Source organism: Scomber japonicus, chromosome 16 (assembly GCF_027409825.1).
Source record: "Scomber japonicus isolate fScoJap1 chromosome 16, fScoJap1.pri, whole genome shotgun sequence".
In the NCBI taxonomy this organism is placed as follows: Eukaryota; Metazoa; Chordata; class Actinopteri; order Scombriformes; family Scombridae; genus Scomber; species Scomber japonicus.
In genome coordinates, this window is record NC_070593.1 from 16,283,360 (window position 1) to 16,297,697 (window position 14,338).

The 14,338-nt window shown below is 38.1% G+C and overlaps 1 protein-coding gene across 1 annotated transcript; it reads left to right on the plus strand.

Annotated features, from left to right (window-relative positions):
- Positions 1 to 4,483: 4,483 nt before the first annotated feature.
- Positions 4,484 to 13,889, plus strand: ivd (isovaleryl-CoA dehydrogenase). The gene is made up of 12 exons (XM_053336322.1): positions 4,484 to 4,737; positions 5,442 to 5,531; positions 5,691 to 5,742; positions 5,843 to 6,012; positions 6,114 to 6,207; positions 7,305 to 7,435; positions 7,570 to 7,666; positions 8,309 to 8,402; positions 8,904 to 8,985; positions 9,145 to 9,249; positions 9,558 to 9,630; positions 12,617 to 13,889. Exons 1-12 carry the CDS (start codon positions 4,606 to 4,608, stop codon positions 12,748 to 12,750), a joined length of 1,254 nt encoding a protein of 417 aa, XP_053192297.1. The 5' UTR covers positions 4,484 to 4,605; the 3' UTR covers positions 12,751 to 13,889.
- The last annotated feature ends 449 nt before the right edge of the window (positions 13,890 to 14,338 follow it).

Consider the following 14,338-nt stretch of genomic DNA (forward strand, 5'->3'; position numbering starts at 1 on the left):
GGATGAAACAAGCAATGAAACCTCACCCTTTAAGGAGTGTGGTCCAAGGCTACCAGCACCAACATACATTTGATGGGACTGGGGTGTTTCTTCATTTGAAGTAAATAGACTTGCAACACATGCAAAACCAACATGTATATCATCATTTTGTGCATCATTTCAGACCTGGTTATGGCTACACTGAACAGGAGGTATTACTGTAACAGATATACTGTCAAGAGAAATAAACAGAAAATGAGAACTTTCTTATCTGTCTTAGGACATAATAAAAATGTTTTCACAGCCAACCCAAAAATTCACAGTGTGATAGGACTGGCTTAATTACAGTACAGAGTACACAGCAGAAAACACAACAGCTTCATTATATTTTTCCAATAGAGTCACCAAAATCAATCAATATTCCTATGCTGAAATGCTACCTTTGACACACAGCCCCCCAATGTAACGTGAAGTAAAACTGGAGGAGTTAATATTATGCATTAGCATCCCAATTACAACCAAATTTACAAATGCCTGTGGCTCCAAAGGCAGGTGTGCACAGTAAACTGCACAGATGTGTCCTTTGCCCTGTTGGTAATCAAACTATACTCAAAGCTGACTGACTCAGAGCCGTTGTGAACTTTGGGAGTGGTTTAAATGATACAACACAAGGTATAGAAGACACATCTTTTATAGTAATGGGAAAATGCAAATACTTGAGACAATAGTTTTATTGTCTTCAGGCAGTTTGTTTGAAATACGATCACTGGCGTTCAATTAAGGGAACAAGTAGAGGGATACCTGAATCCTAATATCAATCAATCAATCAATCAATCAATCAACAATCTTTATTTGTATCAAATCACAACAAAGTCAAAGAGAGAGCTGCAAGGCTTTCTTTGCAAGTCTGGCTGCCTATAAGAGAGCCCTGGGCCACGTTTCTGGGCTCCTGCTACCTGACAGCCTCTTTCTTCTCATCAGGGCTCTAGGAGAAAGTTAGAATTTCAGGGGGCCTGCGATAAAGATCTCTGTGGTCCTGCTGAATGAGGCGCAGGTCTGTGCAAGTCCAAAGGAGATCAGCTTCACTCTGGTCAGGCTGGAGGTTTTACACACTACATTAAGACATGAAAGTGTGAGTGGATGATGTGACTGGGGTGTTTGTTGAAAATGCAAGAAAGGAGTAAAGGGCTAGTGAGGGGCAAAGAAGTTGGATAAAAGTAACAAAAGTAATAATAATGATTCAGATAAGAACACAATACAAAGGTGAATGGCTTTAGTATCAATGCTTATGCTGCTATTTAATCAGTCAGATTGAGGCCTAGTATCTGGTAATGTCCTCATTTCAGGATGATCCACATACATGTACAATCCTGAAAGGTCAAAAACTTCTTCTTCTCACTGTCTGCTCTCTTGTGTCTTTAGTTTAATGATTTCTGTAACATCCATGTGTATAAAGTGGAAATGACCTTTTCAGTTTCTGCTCTTTTCTGTTACATTTTGGTTCTCACAGAAGAAGCACAGATGGGAACAACTTGTACTCATACAGAAGAACTCTCAGAATGACAAAAACACCAGCATCTCATTAAAGTTTTACTAGCAGCCAATACAGAGTGTATATTTTTAGTTAAGGAACAATTATATTCCAATTTTGGCATCCCAAAAGCATACAGATGCTTCCTGACATCAACATGATATGAAGAGGAACTCAGCCTTGGCTTCAAAATGCTATCTCCTCTTTTCTTCTCCTTTCCATACTCATCAGACTTGTTACATGCATGCACACACACTGACCCTCATACCATACATTAACATATAAGACATGCTGTAGCACTGTTTGTCCTCTATTTTCATCAGAGCCCTGTCTTTGCAGCTGTTCCCTTCCCCTTTCTTTTTGGACTCTCCTTCCTCTTTGTGGTATAGTGACTGAGATTGGCATTTACTGTCAAAATCACTCTCCACAGATCCCACGCTTACTGGAAAAAGGTTTGGACCTAGACCATCCCCTCACAGATTACAATACAAATATACATATTAATTATAGATGGATTAGTAGACAGCTCAACAGCTGGTGGAGTCTGATGTGAAGGATTATAAGGCTTATACATGAAGTAAGTGGGCAAAAACATGAGAAACCAGTGGTGTGGACCGTTAGATGAGCTGTTGTGTAATGGAGGAGGTGTTTCTTAATATCACGTTTTTTTCTTAAGTATCATCAAATCTATTAAACATATTTCTGCATGAGCATGGTGAATGACAGAACAGAGTGAACATACATTGTAACAAAGATTAAGTAACCACACAGTGCAAAAAAAGAAGAAGTTTTCTTTCATAACATTGAGGTCAGCATTTGGAGTCTCAATACCACAATGTAAAAATACTCCATCATAAGTAAAAGTCCTGCATTTAAAGTCCTGATTAGTAGTATAGTACTAAGTAAAAGTACTCATTTTCCAGAAAACTGGGTTGTGCCTGATATGTTAAACGCATTTAACAAAGTATTGTTAGTCAATGTATAAGCAGCATTTTATTGTTTCAACTGGTCGAGCTTGAGCTAGTTTGAACTGCTTTGCAAGGGTCACAAGATAAATCTATGGGGTCTTGAGATGATAAATTTGGTAGGAAAGACAATAAAATACAGTTCTGCTGCAAAGTTTGGATAATTTTTCAGAACATTGCTTCAATCTTTGCATTTTTGTAAAATATTGAACCTCTTTAGGCCTCAAATTGTTATTTATTTGAATCCATGTGAGGGAAAATGTCTCATTGCACATAGACATACCCAAAAGTCAAAGTGTTTAGGAACCACCAGTTTATTATTTAACAATGCATTGTGAATTAAAATCACAACAACAACAACAAAACTGAAACATAACAAGTAACTAATGCAAATGTGCAGTAAAAAGTACAATATTTTCCTTTGAAATGTGGTGGGGTAGAAGTATCATGTAGCATAAAATGAAAATTCTCAAAAAAAGAAAAAGTATTTTAAACAGTATTTCAGTGCTTGAGTAAATGTATATGCAGTGACATTCCACCACTGACTGAGTTGAGGCCAATTACCAACCAGGCAAAGCTGCAGCAGGGGCCCTTGACCTCCAGGGGCCGCAAATGCTCAGGTTTAGTCAAGTGGTTTGTGGTTATTTAACTGAACACTTGTTTGGGAATATGCAGCACTTCTTGTTTAAAACCAGGTAAAGAAAAATATTGTTTTACGGAATTCACTGTTTAAGCTTCATAGCTACTTCTGTGTTGGATAGTATTAAAAATAACAATTTGGAGTCAATTGAGTTTTCAGTATCGAGAAACTGCACACAGGGAATGGGAGGGACAACGGATTTATAGCAGATTTAAAAGGTCAATGCACTGTCCAAAGACGGTATCAAACAGTAGTCCAAAAAATATAGAAAATGAGTTGAATTTTCTTTTCTACTGTCCTTTTTATTGGTAACTGCACAATGCTTTGTTTAGTCAGATTTTTTTTTCTTTAAACATATTGATTTTGTAAAAATGGGTGATGTTCAAAGACTGAATTAGCTGATCTGTATTGTTTCATGTTTTGGTTTGTGTTCTTTTCTTTTCTTTTTTTCACATGGTTCTGTAAATTCTTTGTATATGTTTTACTGGAAGATGCATGTTTGTAAACTAGTGGTGTCTTGAAATCCCATGTGGAATCTTGCATACCTTCCTAGATTTTTAACTACTAATTTTGGAAGGATTTGGAGAGGTTTTTTAGTCAAAATTTCACGAGATCTATATTGAAATAAAAATATTATTCCCTGTTTTGTGTATAAAATATTAATATTTGTAGCACTGTAAACCTTTTTATTTTGTTAGGTAAGGTTCATATCCACAAAGCCAAAATATCCAAAACAACCCCCTCATTTAAGTTATTTTTGATATTGAAACAAAATATTATGTTGAGTCTCTACAATATATTAAAAAAAATAAGAAAAGTTTGTTTATTATGGAAATCTCTTCAGAATGTTTTAATTGAAGATGTCGGTCACTTATACCTTTACATGTTTAATGTATTTAGTTTTCTTTTCCTTCTTCCTTTCTATGGAAAGTATTATATATTATATAGGCTATTATTTATACCTTTGCATTATTTTCTTTTATTTACGCACTGGAACGACTGGTTGGTTGTATATTATTAGTTTATTCCATTGTATATTCTGTTCAACAAAGAATAAAGAGTTTTGAGACCTCTTGCTTCACTCTGCAGAGGGCAGCTTGTTCATGTCTGGAAAGTCATAGACGTATGTCGATGTGGAAAGTAACCCCAGACCCGCGAAAGATCTCGCGAGAGTACTCACATGAGCACAACCCATGATCTTTCCCTATCCTTTATTACTCGTTTTTTGTGCCTTAACCTAAGCAGACCCTTATCAAAGCGCCATTACATCCATAGACTGTATAAAAGAAAGATTATATCACAAAACACAATAATTTAGAAGAAGAAGAAAAAACAAGAAAAAAACGAATACAAATCTCGCGACAGTTGCGTGCGTGACTTTAGTTTAGGTAACAACCTATGTTCAACCGGGGCAGCTTCCTCGGGGTCTCTCTTGCGTAACTTCAGGCACTCTATTCCTCCCTCCATCTCTCAGACCCGCAAGCAGCACCATGTTTGCCGTCCGAAACGTTCTCCGCCTCGGCTCCAGACTATCCATCCCCGCCGTGGCACGAAGGGGATGCGCCGGGGCTACCATCCCGGTGGACGATGTGGTGAATGGACTCACCGAAGATCAGATACAGGTTAGCCTGATGAGGCTCGATAGCACAGCAACTCAAAGTTAACCTTTTCTCTGCAGCGTAGCAGCTGATGGTGGAGACTGACTTAAAAAGAAAGCTAAATGACAGAATGGTGTGAGTTTTAGTAGAAGGCTGTTTTCAAAGGACGCAGTGACATGACGTGATGACGTTACTAGCTAAGCGTAGACCTTGATATTAGCAAACTTAGCTCACTTTAACCACCCAGTAAACATATTTTAAGCACTCGACAGCTATTAAAACGTTGGTTAACAGTCATTTTGTTTCCACTTAACTTACCTACTAAAAGCATGTGCACCATCAACGTACAGGGTTAGGGTTATAAGCAGCTATTAGCATTAGCCCTGTTAGCTAAAACAGCTGGCCAGTGTGTTTTGAAAAGGTAGTAAGGGGTTAAACGTTCACACAAAGCCACTTTTCATCAAAATTCATAAGTTCATTGTCGGGTGACAAGAGGTCAGTGGTGTTTAATTGGCACCAAGTGGCAGACTGGACCCTGGCAGGGAGGAGAGCAGGGGGTGGGGTTGATATAAAGGATCTGATTGGGTGAAGGGGTCTGTCCTAAGTTTAATATAATGTCAAATGATATTTCTGCATGATTACCTTGTGTGTGGTTAAATGAGGAGGAAAAAACAATGTCATGTGTAAATTAGTTGAATAACTATTTGTCCTTTGTGTCTTTTGCACAGCTTAGGCAGTCGGTTCGTAAATTCTGTGCAGAAAAACTTGCACCTTATGCTGATGAGATTGACAAGACCAATGAATTTCCAGGAATGCGGGTGAGTTGAAATGGTTCATTGTGCACCCAACCTGTTGTTCACTGACTGCTTTGTTAATTCAAGAAAGTGTAACACTAATCCATCGCTCGCCACTGCTGTATCTCATATGGGAGATCTGTATAGTCTGTTTACAACCTATTGCTGTTTACTTTCATTTAGGATTATTGGAAAGATATGGGAGAGATGGGACTCCTTGGGATCACTGCTCCAGGTAAGACAACTGGAGCAAAATAAATAAATGTGAAGTTGCTGATCTTTACCTCTTTGTTGTTCGTGTTTCCAAGTGAATTTACACTGTGTGTTTCTTTCAGAGGAATATGGGGGCACAGGACTGGGCTACCTAGATCACGTCATTGTTATGGAGGAAATGTCACGAGTGTCAGCGGCCATTGCTCTTAGTTACGGTGCCCACTCTAACCTCTGTGTCAATCAGATGGTGCGCCACGGAAATGAGAAACAGAAAGAGAAGTACATGCCAAAGGTCAGGAACAAAGCAGCTTGTACAGTTTGATAAACGCATGAAACAAAAGAAAAGTTGACATAATCCTTTGTTGTTGTTATCTTGATCTTTCTATTTGCCAGTTAATGACAGGGGAGCATGTAGGAGCCCTGGCCATGAGTGAGCCCAACGCTGGGTCGGATGTCGTGTCTATGAAACTGAAAGCTGAGAAGAAAGGTAAGACACCACATAGTGTGATTTCTCTGCATCAGTGCTATATGCTAAAATTATACAACCATGTGCTTACTTGTTCATATATTTACTCTATATGAACAGATCTATATTAATGTATGTATATGGGCGCCATCCTTGCCATTAAATAGTGCTGGGTTCAGTAGTTTTTCTTGTACTGACCTCTGATCAACATCATCAGTTTTTCATTTTATTGACTCAGGGTTTGGAGAAAAAAAAACATTGTTGGCAATTATTCTCTTTTACACTGAATATTACATTTGTCCAGTGCTGTCAGTGTTAGCAGTGTTTAGAGACCTGTCTTGTAAGGCCACAGACTAGTCCCCTGGTCTATTTTGCATTGTATGTATTCAGGTTAATGCCATTTCATATCACATCAAGTCACTGACAAGCTGTGCACCCTGATAAGAGAACTATTTTGGCTGCTCATTGTGCAGACCAGAAGTTCAGGGACAGAGAAGAAGTAATGTTTTAATCTCTCTCACAGCATGCATATAGCTAAGTTTAAAATCTCCTGAGTTGTCAGTTCCCAACATTAACTCTAACTATTTCACAAACCTGCTTGTAGTTTATTCTTTTAATGATCTGCCATCAAAGGAAACTGTCAAAAGAGGAAAAAATGTCATAAAATGAAGATACTAACATGAATTTCAGATGTCCAAAGTGGCAGCAGCTCTAGGATGTGATCCTTTGGTGACTTAGCTCACCTTACCTCATGTCTTGTAAATAATATTTAGAAGCTATAGATGGTTTGTGAGGTTAATGACAGAGTAGTGGTTAGTGTTTTGATCTGTATAGGTTTAACCAAAGAGACTGAAGTGTTGTCAGGATGAGAGGTGTTATTGTTGACCAGTCTGAAAATGTAATGGCCTAATTTTTTTAGTTTTTTTATGAGGAGGTGCTTAAATGCACTCATGCTTTCTATTCTTTAACCTGTGAATAACATCTGTAAATATGTGCTCATTTAAGAGTATGGTGTAAAGGATTTTCCCATGGATCCAGACAGGTGTTTTCAAAACCTTAATTCTGCAGTGTAACTCTGTTTTAGTGCCACTCTATTTTAACTGTGTATTTTTCCACAGGCGACTACTATGTTCTGAATGGAAACAAGTTCTGGATCACAAACGGGCCAGATGCCGACGTCCTTATTGTTTATGCCAAGACAAATCCTGAGGCCCATCAAAAAGGCATCACAGCTTTCATTGTTGAAAAGGTTAGTCCAGCCAAGTCCAGATGTATTCTATCCCCTTCTCAGGATTCACTCGTGGCCAAAGGGATGTGATGGTTTACGTGTTTCCTGGTATGCGACTGCCTCAGTCACTGAATGCATGTGCGTCTATCCCTCAGGGAATGCCAGGATTCTCCACAGCACAGAAGCTCGACAAACTCGGCATGAGGGGATCCAACACGTGTGAGCTGATCTTTGAAGACTGCAAAGTCCCAGGTGTGTTAAAGAGCATGTTCTGCCATAATAGGCCTGTGCAATATGATGATATATCATGTTACAATAGCAAAATGTCAAGCATTTCATATTATGCTCTATTGTTTATTTTGTTGTGTTGCAAATTACACATTGCGTTCTTCAGCACAACACGAATGCAGGCAGGAAATTTGTATGAAGGCAACACAAATAAACACAGAGGAGAGTGAATGTGAAATAGATAGGGGTAACTCCAACTAGCCAAGACAGGTCTAGGAGCTTGTCCTTAAAAGAGGGGCTTCTTCTGTTGCATGGATGTGGTGTGGGTATAAAAACACACAACAGACTCACCAATACACTACACCAATAGCCTGCTTTACCAAAGACACAAGAATCATGTCAAATAGTATATATCTACTTACCTTTTTATAATTTATATTTTGTTACCTGCTGAATTGAACATTTTCAGCAGAAAGCAGAAATATAATCAGACATGAAAAAGTACCTTAATTTTTCAAATATATAATTCAAATTGTAATAAGAATTTTTAGCCCAATGTCATAATGTGCCTGTGTTTTTTGGCTGAATGTATGTGTGTTTTGTGTGATCCCTTGTTATTTTTTAATCAAGTAGATCTTAAATTGATTTTGTTTTCATTTGTTTTAGAGAAGAACATCCTGGGTCCGTTGAACAAAGGTGTTTATGTGATGATGAGTGGCCTGGATCTGGAGAGGCTGGTCCTCTCATCAGGACCTATTGGGTAAATAATTTATACCAGAACTAGACTTCAATTACAACAGGACCAGAAATATGAAAATGATACATAAAATGTTTGGTGTAAAATTTTGTGCCCTCAAGCATAGTTTTGCGTAGTGCTGTCCATTAGTATTAGTATGAATCCAGTCCCCATCCTCACTAAGTAACTGCTTATTAATCTGACCTTTTAGTTTTGTATATTAGATGTTAGATTTTTATGAGTTTGACTGGAGCCAGAAACCATAAGTATCACAGTTAGTTTGCATGTATGTGTAGTTTACATATGCCTGCTGTACATGAATGAGGATATCAATGTTTAAATTTTATTGAACCCTTGAAGTGAGCGGTTGAACATTATAATTTTGTTCCACATGCTTATGAAGGCTAATAGAATCAAAGAGAACTCCATAACAGACATAAAAGTATGTTATCACTTTTAGTTGTTTTAGTTGGTGCCCCAGACTGAAATTGTTCTGCAACCTTTCTCACTATGACTACCTTTCAGCATCATGCAGGCAGTTTTGGACTTTTCGGTTCCTTACCTCCATGTTAGAGAAGCTTTCGGTCAGAAGATTGGACACTTTCAGGTTTGACCTTCAGTCTTTACTTTATACAATAAAATAAAGTCAAGAAATAAGTTTTTAATACGTTATACCTCAGGTGTGAAGCTGGTACTTACAGAATTTAAAAGTTAAATTTGACTTGAGTGAAACTGACCCCATGTATAATGTTCATCTGTCCAACAGCTAATGCAAGGCAAGATGGCTGACATGTACACCAGACTGAGCTCCTGCCGACAGTATGTGTACAACGTCGCCCGGGCTTGTGACAAGGGACACTTCAGTGCAATGGTGAAAGGATTTCTCACTCATCTCCATTTTTAAACATTACATAATTGGTTTATTGAAAAAAACTATATATTTTTTTAAATGAAGTAAATTTAAAGTGTTAAAGTGTTCAATACAGGTTAATTCAAGTATTGGTTATTTAAAGGTATGTTACAGGCTTTGAAACAGTGTGTTTACTGGGTTCATGCTGAAATACTACCCATGTTGGGATGCTTTTTCCCAAGAAAAAGAAGCTTTCACAATCCCAAACTGTCACTATGTTTTCCCTCCACTGCACACAGTGACTGTGTTGTTTTGTGTTGCCATTGCAGGACTGTGCTGGAGTGATTCTGTATTGCGCTGAGAACGCCACTCAGGTTGCTTTGGATGGCATTCAGTGTTTAGGTAAGTGCCAAGAAAATGATGACAACTGAACCTTAAACCGAAGGAAACTGTCATGTTTCTATCATTGTAGGAAATTGAAGTGGAACAGGTTGGATAACTGGAGGTGGTTAGATGAACCTTTTGTGACATTTTCAGCAGAGCCTTTCTAAAGCAGATTCCTTTTTTTAGTTTGGCTCTCTTTCGCTTTCTGTTGGTGTGACATTTTGAATAAAAATGGACAGTTCGAGTAAAAGCTCAGACGGACAGGGGAAGCCACCCATAAATGTCTCCAGCGATCTTTTCACCAGGGATAGATCTCCCTCCTCAGATGTGCAGCCGGATGTGCTGATGTCTTTTACGGACAGCATGTCAGGGTTGTCTTGCTGGTCTACTTATTAACTGTCAGAACAAGCTCAAAGGGAGAGAAGATGCACTTCATGGTGATGAGGCTGCTTCCTGTGATACAGGACAGGGTGTGAGAGAAATGTAGCCACCAAGTTAAAGCAACATCTGGAGGGTTCGGCTGATCTAGTCCTGGTCACTAGGGTGGAAATGTACAGTGAAATGGAAAGTGAGGGGTCCTTAGCAGCAGTACCCTGTCAGAGAAGCTAGGCAGGAGCAAGGAGAACAATAATACAGTGGACTGTAGTGATGGAGATGAGCTGAAAGATGGCACTGAGGCAGCATTACAAGTGTCTGTGCTTAGAACAGACTGGAAGAGAAAACTTCAGACGCAGAGAGCATCACATTATTTCAGGTCATTTATTTCAGTCAGTCGAGTTCATGAACAAAAAGCTTTGCAGATCAAACATAGATTATATTCTGATGTAGACTCTGTTTGGGGTTTACAACCGGTGTCTTGAAGCTGCTGTAGAGAGTTGTGGTTTGATGTTGGGATGAATGTCGGGAGATGGAAGCGGTGCTCTACAGGTGCAGCACATTTGGTTAATAAATAGCAGATTGACTAGTGAACAGCTGCAGTGTGGATAAGTAAGAGAAAGGTCTTAGATTTTAAACTTCTATGATCATAGAGACAATAGGAAATACACTATAGTTTGACAGCCGAGAGATGTGGCTTTGTGGAAGTAATGAATGAGAGTGTGGAGAAGAAATAACACAGTTTCACAGCAGACAGTGAGCCAGCGTGCACAATACCAGGACGCTGAAACTGAAGCGGCTAAATGGAATTAATCTCATCCATTAATTTTATTACATGTAATTAATTTTTTACACCCACTGTGTTAAAATGTCTTCTGTGGACTGGTCTTCCTGATTAAACTTTTTGATAGATGTCATTTAATGAGTGTTTGACAGACATGATTTAAACCTGTGACACGCAAAGTTTGTAAAAAGACAAAGATACTTTATGTTCATGTACTGCCTGTTGCCATTTTTTAACCTCATGCAGAGCAGTGATCAGTGCCTTAATTTTCTCTGTTATACAGAATGTAATAATTTATGCCAACAAATTTGAATGTCAACTTAATTAAGTGTGGTTTTATTTAATATTTTTCCTTTTTAATTTAGACGTTTTCAGCTAATTTTACACAGATCCGTGGGCTGCAGTTGGCTGACTTGATTAATGATTGCATTAATGATTGTAAGGCTGCAACTAACAATTATTTTTAAAGATTAATCAGTGGATTATTTTCTCAATGAATTGTTTAGTTGTTTGATGCCAGAAAATGGTGAAAAATGTCAAATGTCAAAGGTCAAAGCCCAAGCTGCAAACATGCTTTGTCCTGACCAGCAGTCCACAACACAAAGATATTTAGTTTACTGTCACAGAAACCAGAAAATATCCACATTTAAGAAGGTAGAACTAGAATAATCGATTTTCTAAATAGTGGTATACGGAAGACTCCCGTATCCCACCGGGACAGCGGGATAAATATACATCGCTGTTCTCTTCTGTATATCATATAATAATTTCTCTAACATCTTTAAGATGTATCACTTCTCAGCGTGAGAAATGTCAGGTGTAGCGTGTGAGAGTGAGAGTAGTTTGAAATAAAGTGCATGTGTCTCACGGCCAATGCCTGAGACTTGAGAGGTCTGAAATGTATTTGGTATCCATGGCAACCATAGACTTGTCTGTCAAGATCATATAACAAAACAAGAGTTTTTCCGCTGAAAATATTATCAACATATAACTACTGCGGGAAAGATTAGAACCCGTGTCTCTTGCACTAATGGCAAGGCAAGGCAGTTTTATTTATATAGCACATTTCATACACAATGGCAACTCAATGTGCTTTACATAAAACAGAAAAACATGTAATTTGAGAAACATTAAAACATACAATTAATGACTGACATGCTACCTTTTACGCCACCGCTTCGGTCCTATGTAGTGATGTGACAGCCCAATATGTTTGCTAACATGGAAGATAGATATTGGCGGAAAATAATTTCTAACTGACAAATTGACGCTAGTATGAATTCACTGAGGAAAGATTATGAAAATATAATACAACTTTCCTGCCAGAAATGCCTTTAGAACAAACTTTAGAGATGAAACCTTTCTAAATTCACCCTTTTCTGCTGGCGTGGAAGATGAATGTCCGCCATGTTTTCACGTTGTTTTACGTCTAGGGTGCAAATAGCTCAGCTGTGTGGCCGAAGCTATTTGTACCAGGGGTGTAAATAGACACTCCGTTCATTTTATGGCATTTGATTCATTGTTGCAGCTCTAAATGTCTGTAAAATCAGCCACATTTCCAAATAGCAATTTATATATGGTAGAATTAATGTTTTGATATATTAATTTAATGATGAATTTTTTGATAAATTAAAATAATTTGTGGTTATTGAACCTGGCTGTCATGGATTTAGTACATATAAACTCAATTTCTGCAGCCTGATCACTATTTGAATCAACTCGATGGAACTTTGTATGTACTGTGCATAAAAATTCACACCAGTCTCATAACTTTGATCTAGAAACAAGTTTAGATCTATGTGTCACTGCAGCTGATTTTAATCACTCTTTCTACCTCATCAACAGGTGGTAATGGCTACATCAATGACTACCCCATGGGACGTTTTCTGCGCGATGCAAAGCTTTATGAAATCGGTGCAGGCACAAGTGAAGTACGTCGGCTCATCATTGGACGATCCTTCAATGCCATGTTCAAATAGGCCAAACTGAGAAAATCCTTAAAGACTGATTGAGCTGTTTGCCGTGAATGAACACAGTTACTCACACACAGGGCCTTACTGTACATCGTATGAAATGTTGCTGCTGTTGGGATGTTGTTGGGTTTTTGTATGTTTTCAGAATCTGTCACCTCGGATTTTAATTCATATATAATATACATGAAATCATTCTGTAGAGATAGCACCTACTGAAAGGTTAACAGTTACTGACAGGCAAAACAAATGAAGTCATGATGATGATGATGTCATTTTGCTTTTCATATCAGGCTGACTCAGTCACTTGATAACCACTGAAATGCCAATAAAGCAATAAAGCTATTATTGTCTAACTTATAAATAGGCAGAATCACACTTGTAATATTTTCCTGTCATGTGATGAAGTCAAATGAGCGTGTGGAAATTTTTAAGGTAGTTGTACACCAGTTAATCCATCTTGTAATTTCAGCTGGATGAGATGAAAATGATTTTGGTGCTGTGTCGAACACTCCTGTTTGAGCTCCAAAACTGCTGCTGCCAAGAGTTTTGGCACCAGTATTTGGATGGAAATGTACTTTCTCCTTCAACCAATCAAGTTGGCGTTTCAACTGTTGTAAGAACAAATGGTTTCTGATTACTGTTCCATTATCATAAATGTATAAAAATCAGCAAATTGGTGATTTTTCGAGGCTGTAGGCTGCACTGGTAGGAGCTTGGTGTTGCTCCAGGACACTTGGCTGCACTTATGTTGCTGGAATAAAACTCAAGAACATCCAGTAATTACCTCCTCTAACCATAACGGTGTTTATCACTACAGCTAATTTAAAAAGCCTCATGATTCTACTTTAATTACATAAACAAGTGGGTCTTTTATATACCTTCCCCTTGGGTCAAATCTTCAGAAACTCCCTTTCATGATTCAGTGCACACTGAAGTGTTTTTCGTCAATGAGGAAAAAGATGTGAGTACTCTGTTGTAGAGAATCATAAAAAACCTGTTTGTTTGTTTTTGGGAGCAAACATATTCCACTGTTGTATACCATCTGTTTGTTTGTCTTCTCATCTCCAAAGGACTTTGATCATAGCTGTCAGTGTGTAGATGTACAGAATGTAAGGAATATAGTGGTTTTGTTTGTAGTAAATAAAAAACAAATAACTTTTTAAGAATTAATTTCTGGACTTGAATTTTATTTTTTCGGTTTTGTGTTAGTTAAAGAGTTAAAGCTGCTTTTCAAGTAGTTCAGTCTGCTTTCATTCATAAACTTCACACAGAAGAGGACCTGGTCGTTATTCCATCAAAGCTGCTAATGAATTCTTAGTTGAAAAAGTCTGGTTTGAATTAATGTCGGCTTCCCCTTCTGGCTCAAACCGTTCCATTAACACAATTTAGGTGAGTCTTGTCAACGTTAACTTGAACCAGGCTTGAACAACAGTTAGTGCTGCTGTAGATTCGGATCAGCAGGGAGGACGTTTTACCAAACTCTCATGAGATTTGTATGTGGTGTTTCTTCTTAACTTAACCTTGATCCTAACTAACCGCACATGCCAGAGTTCATCCAAACAAACTGCTGATTTAACTCTACAAAGAATATAAA

Coding starts and splice junctions, on each gene's coding strand:
- ivd (XM_053336322.1), top strand. CDS start 4,606: ATGTTTGCCGTCCGAAACGTTCTCCGCCTCGGCTCCAGACTATCCATC. Junction 5,743..5,842: donor CCTTGGGATCACTGCTCCAG/GTAAGACAACTG, acceptor TGTTTCTTTCAG/AGGAATATGGGGGCACAGGA. Junction 8,403..8,903: donor CTCTCATCAGGACCTATTGG/GTAAATAATTTA, acceptor ACTACCTTTCAG/CATCATGCAGGCAGTTTTGG.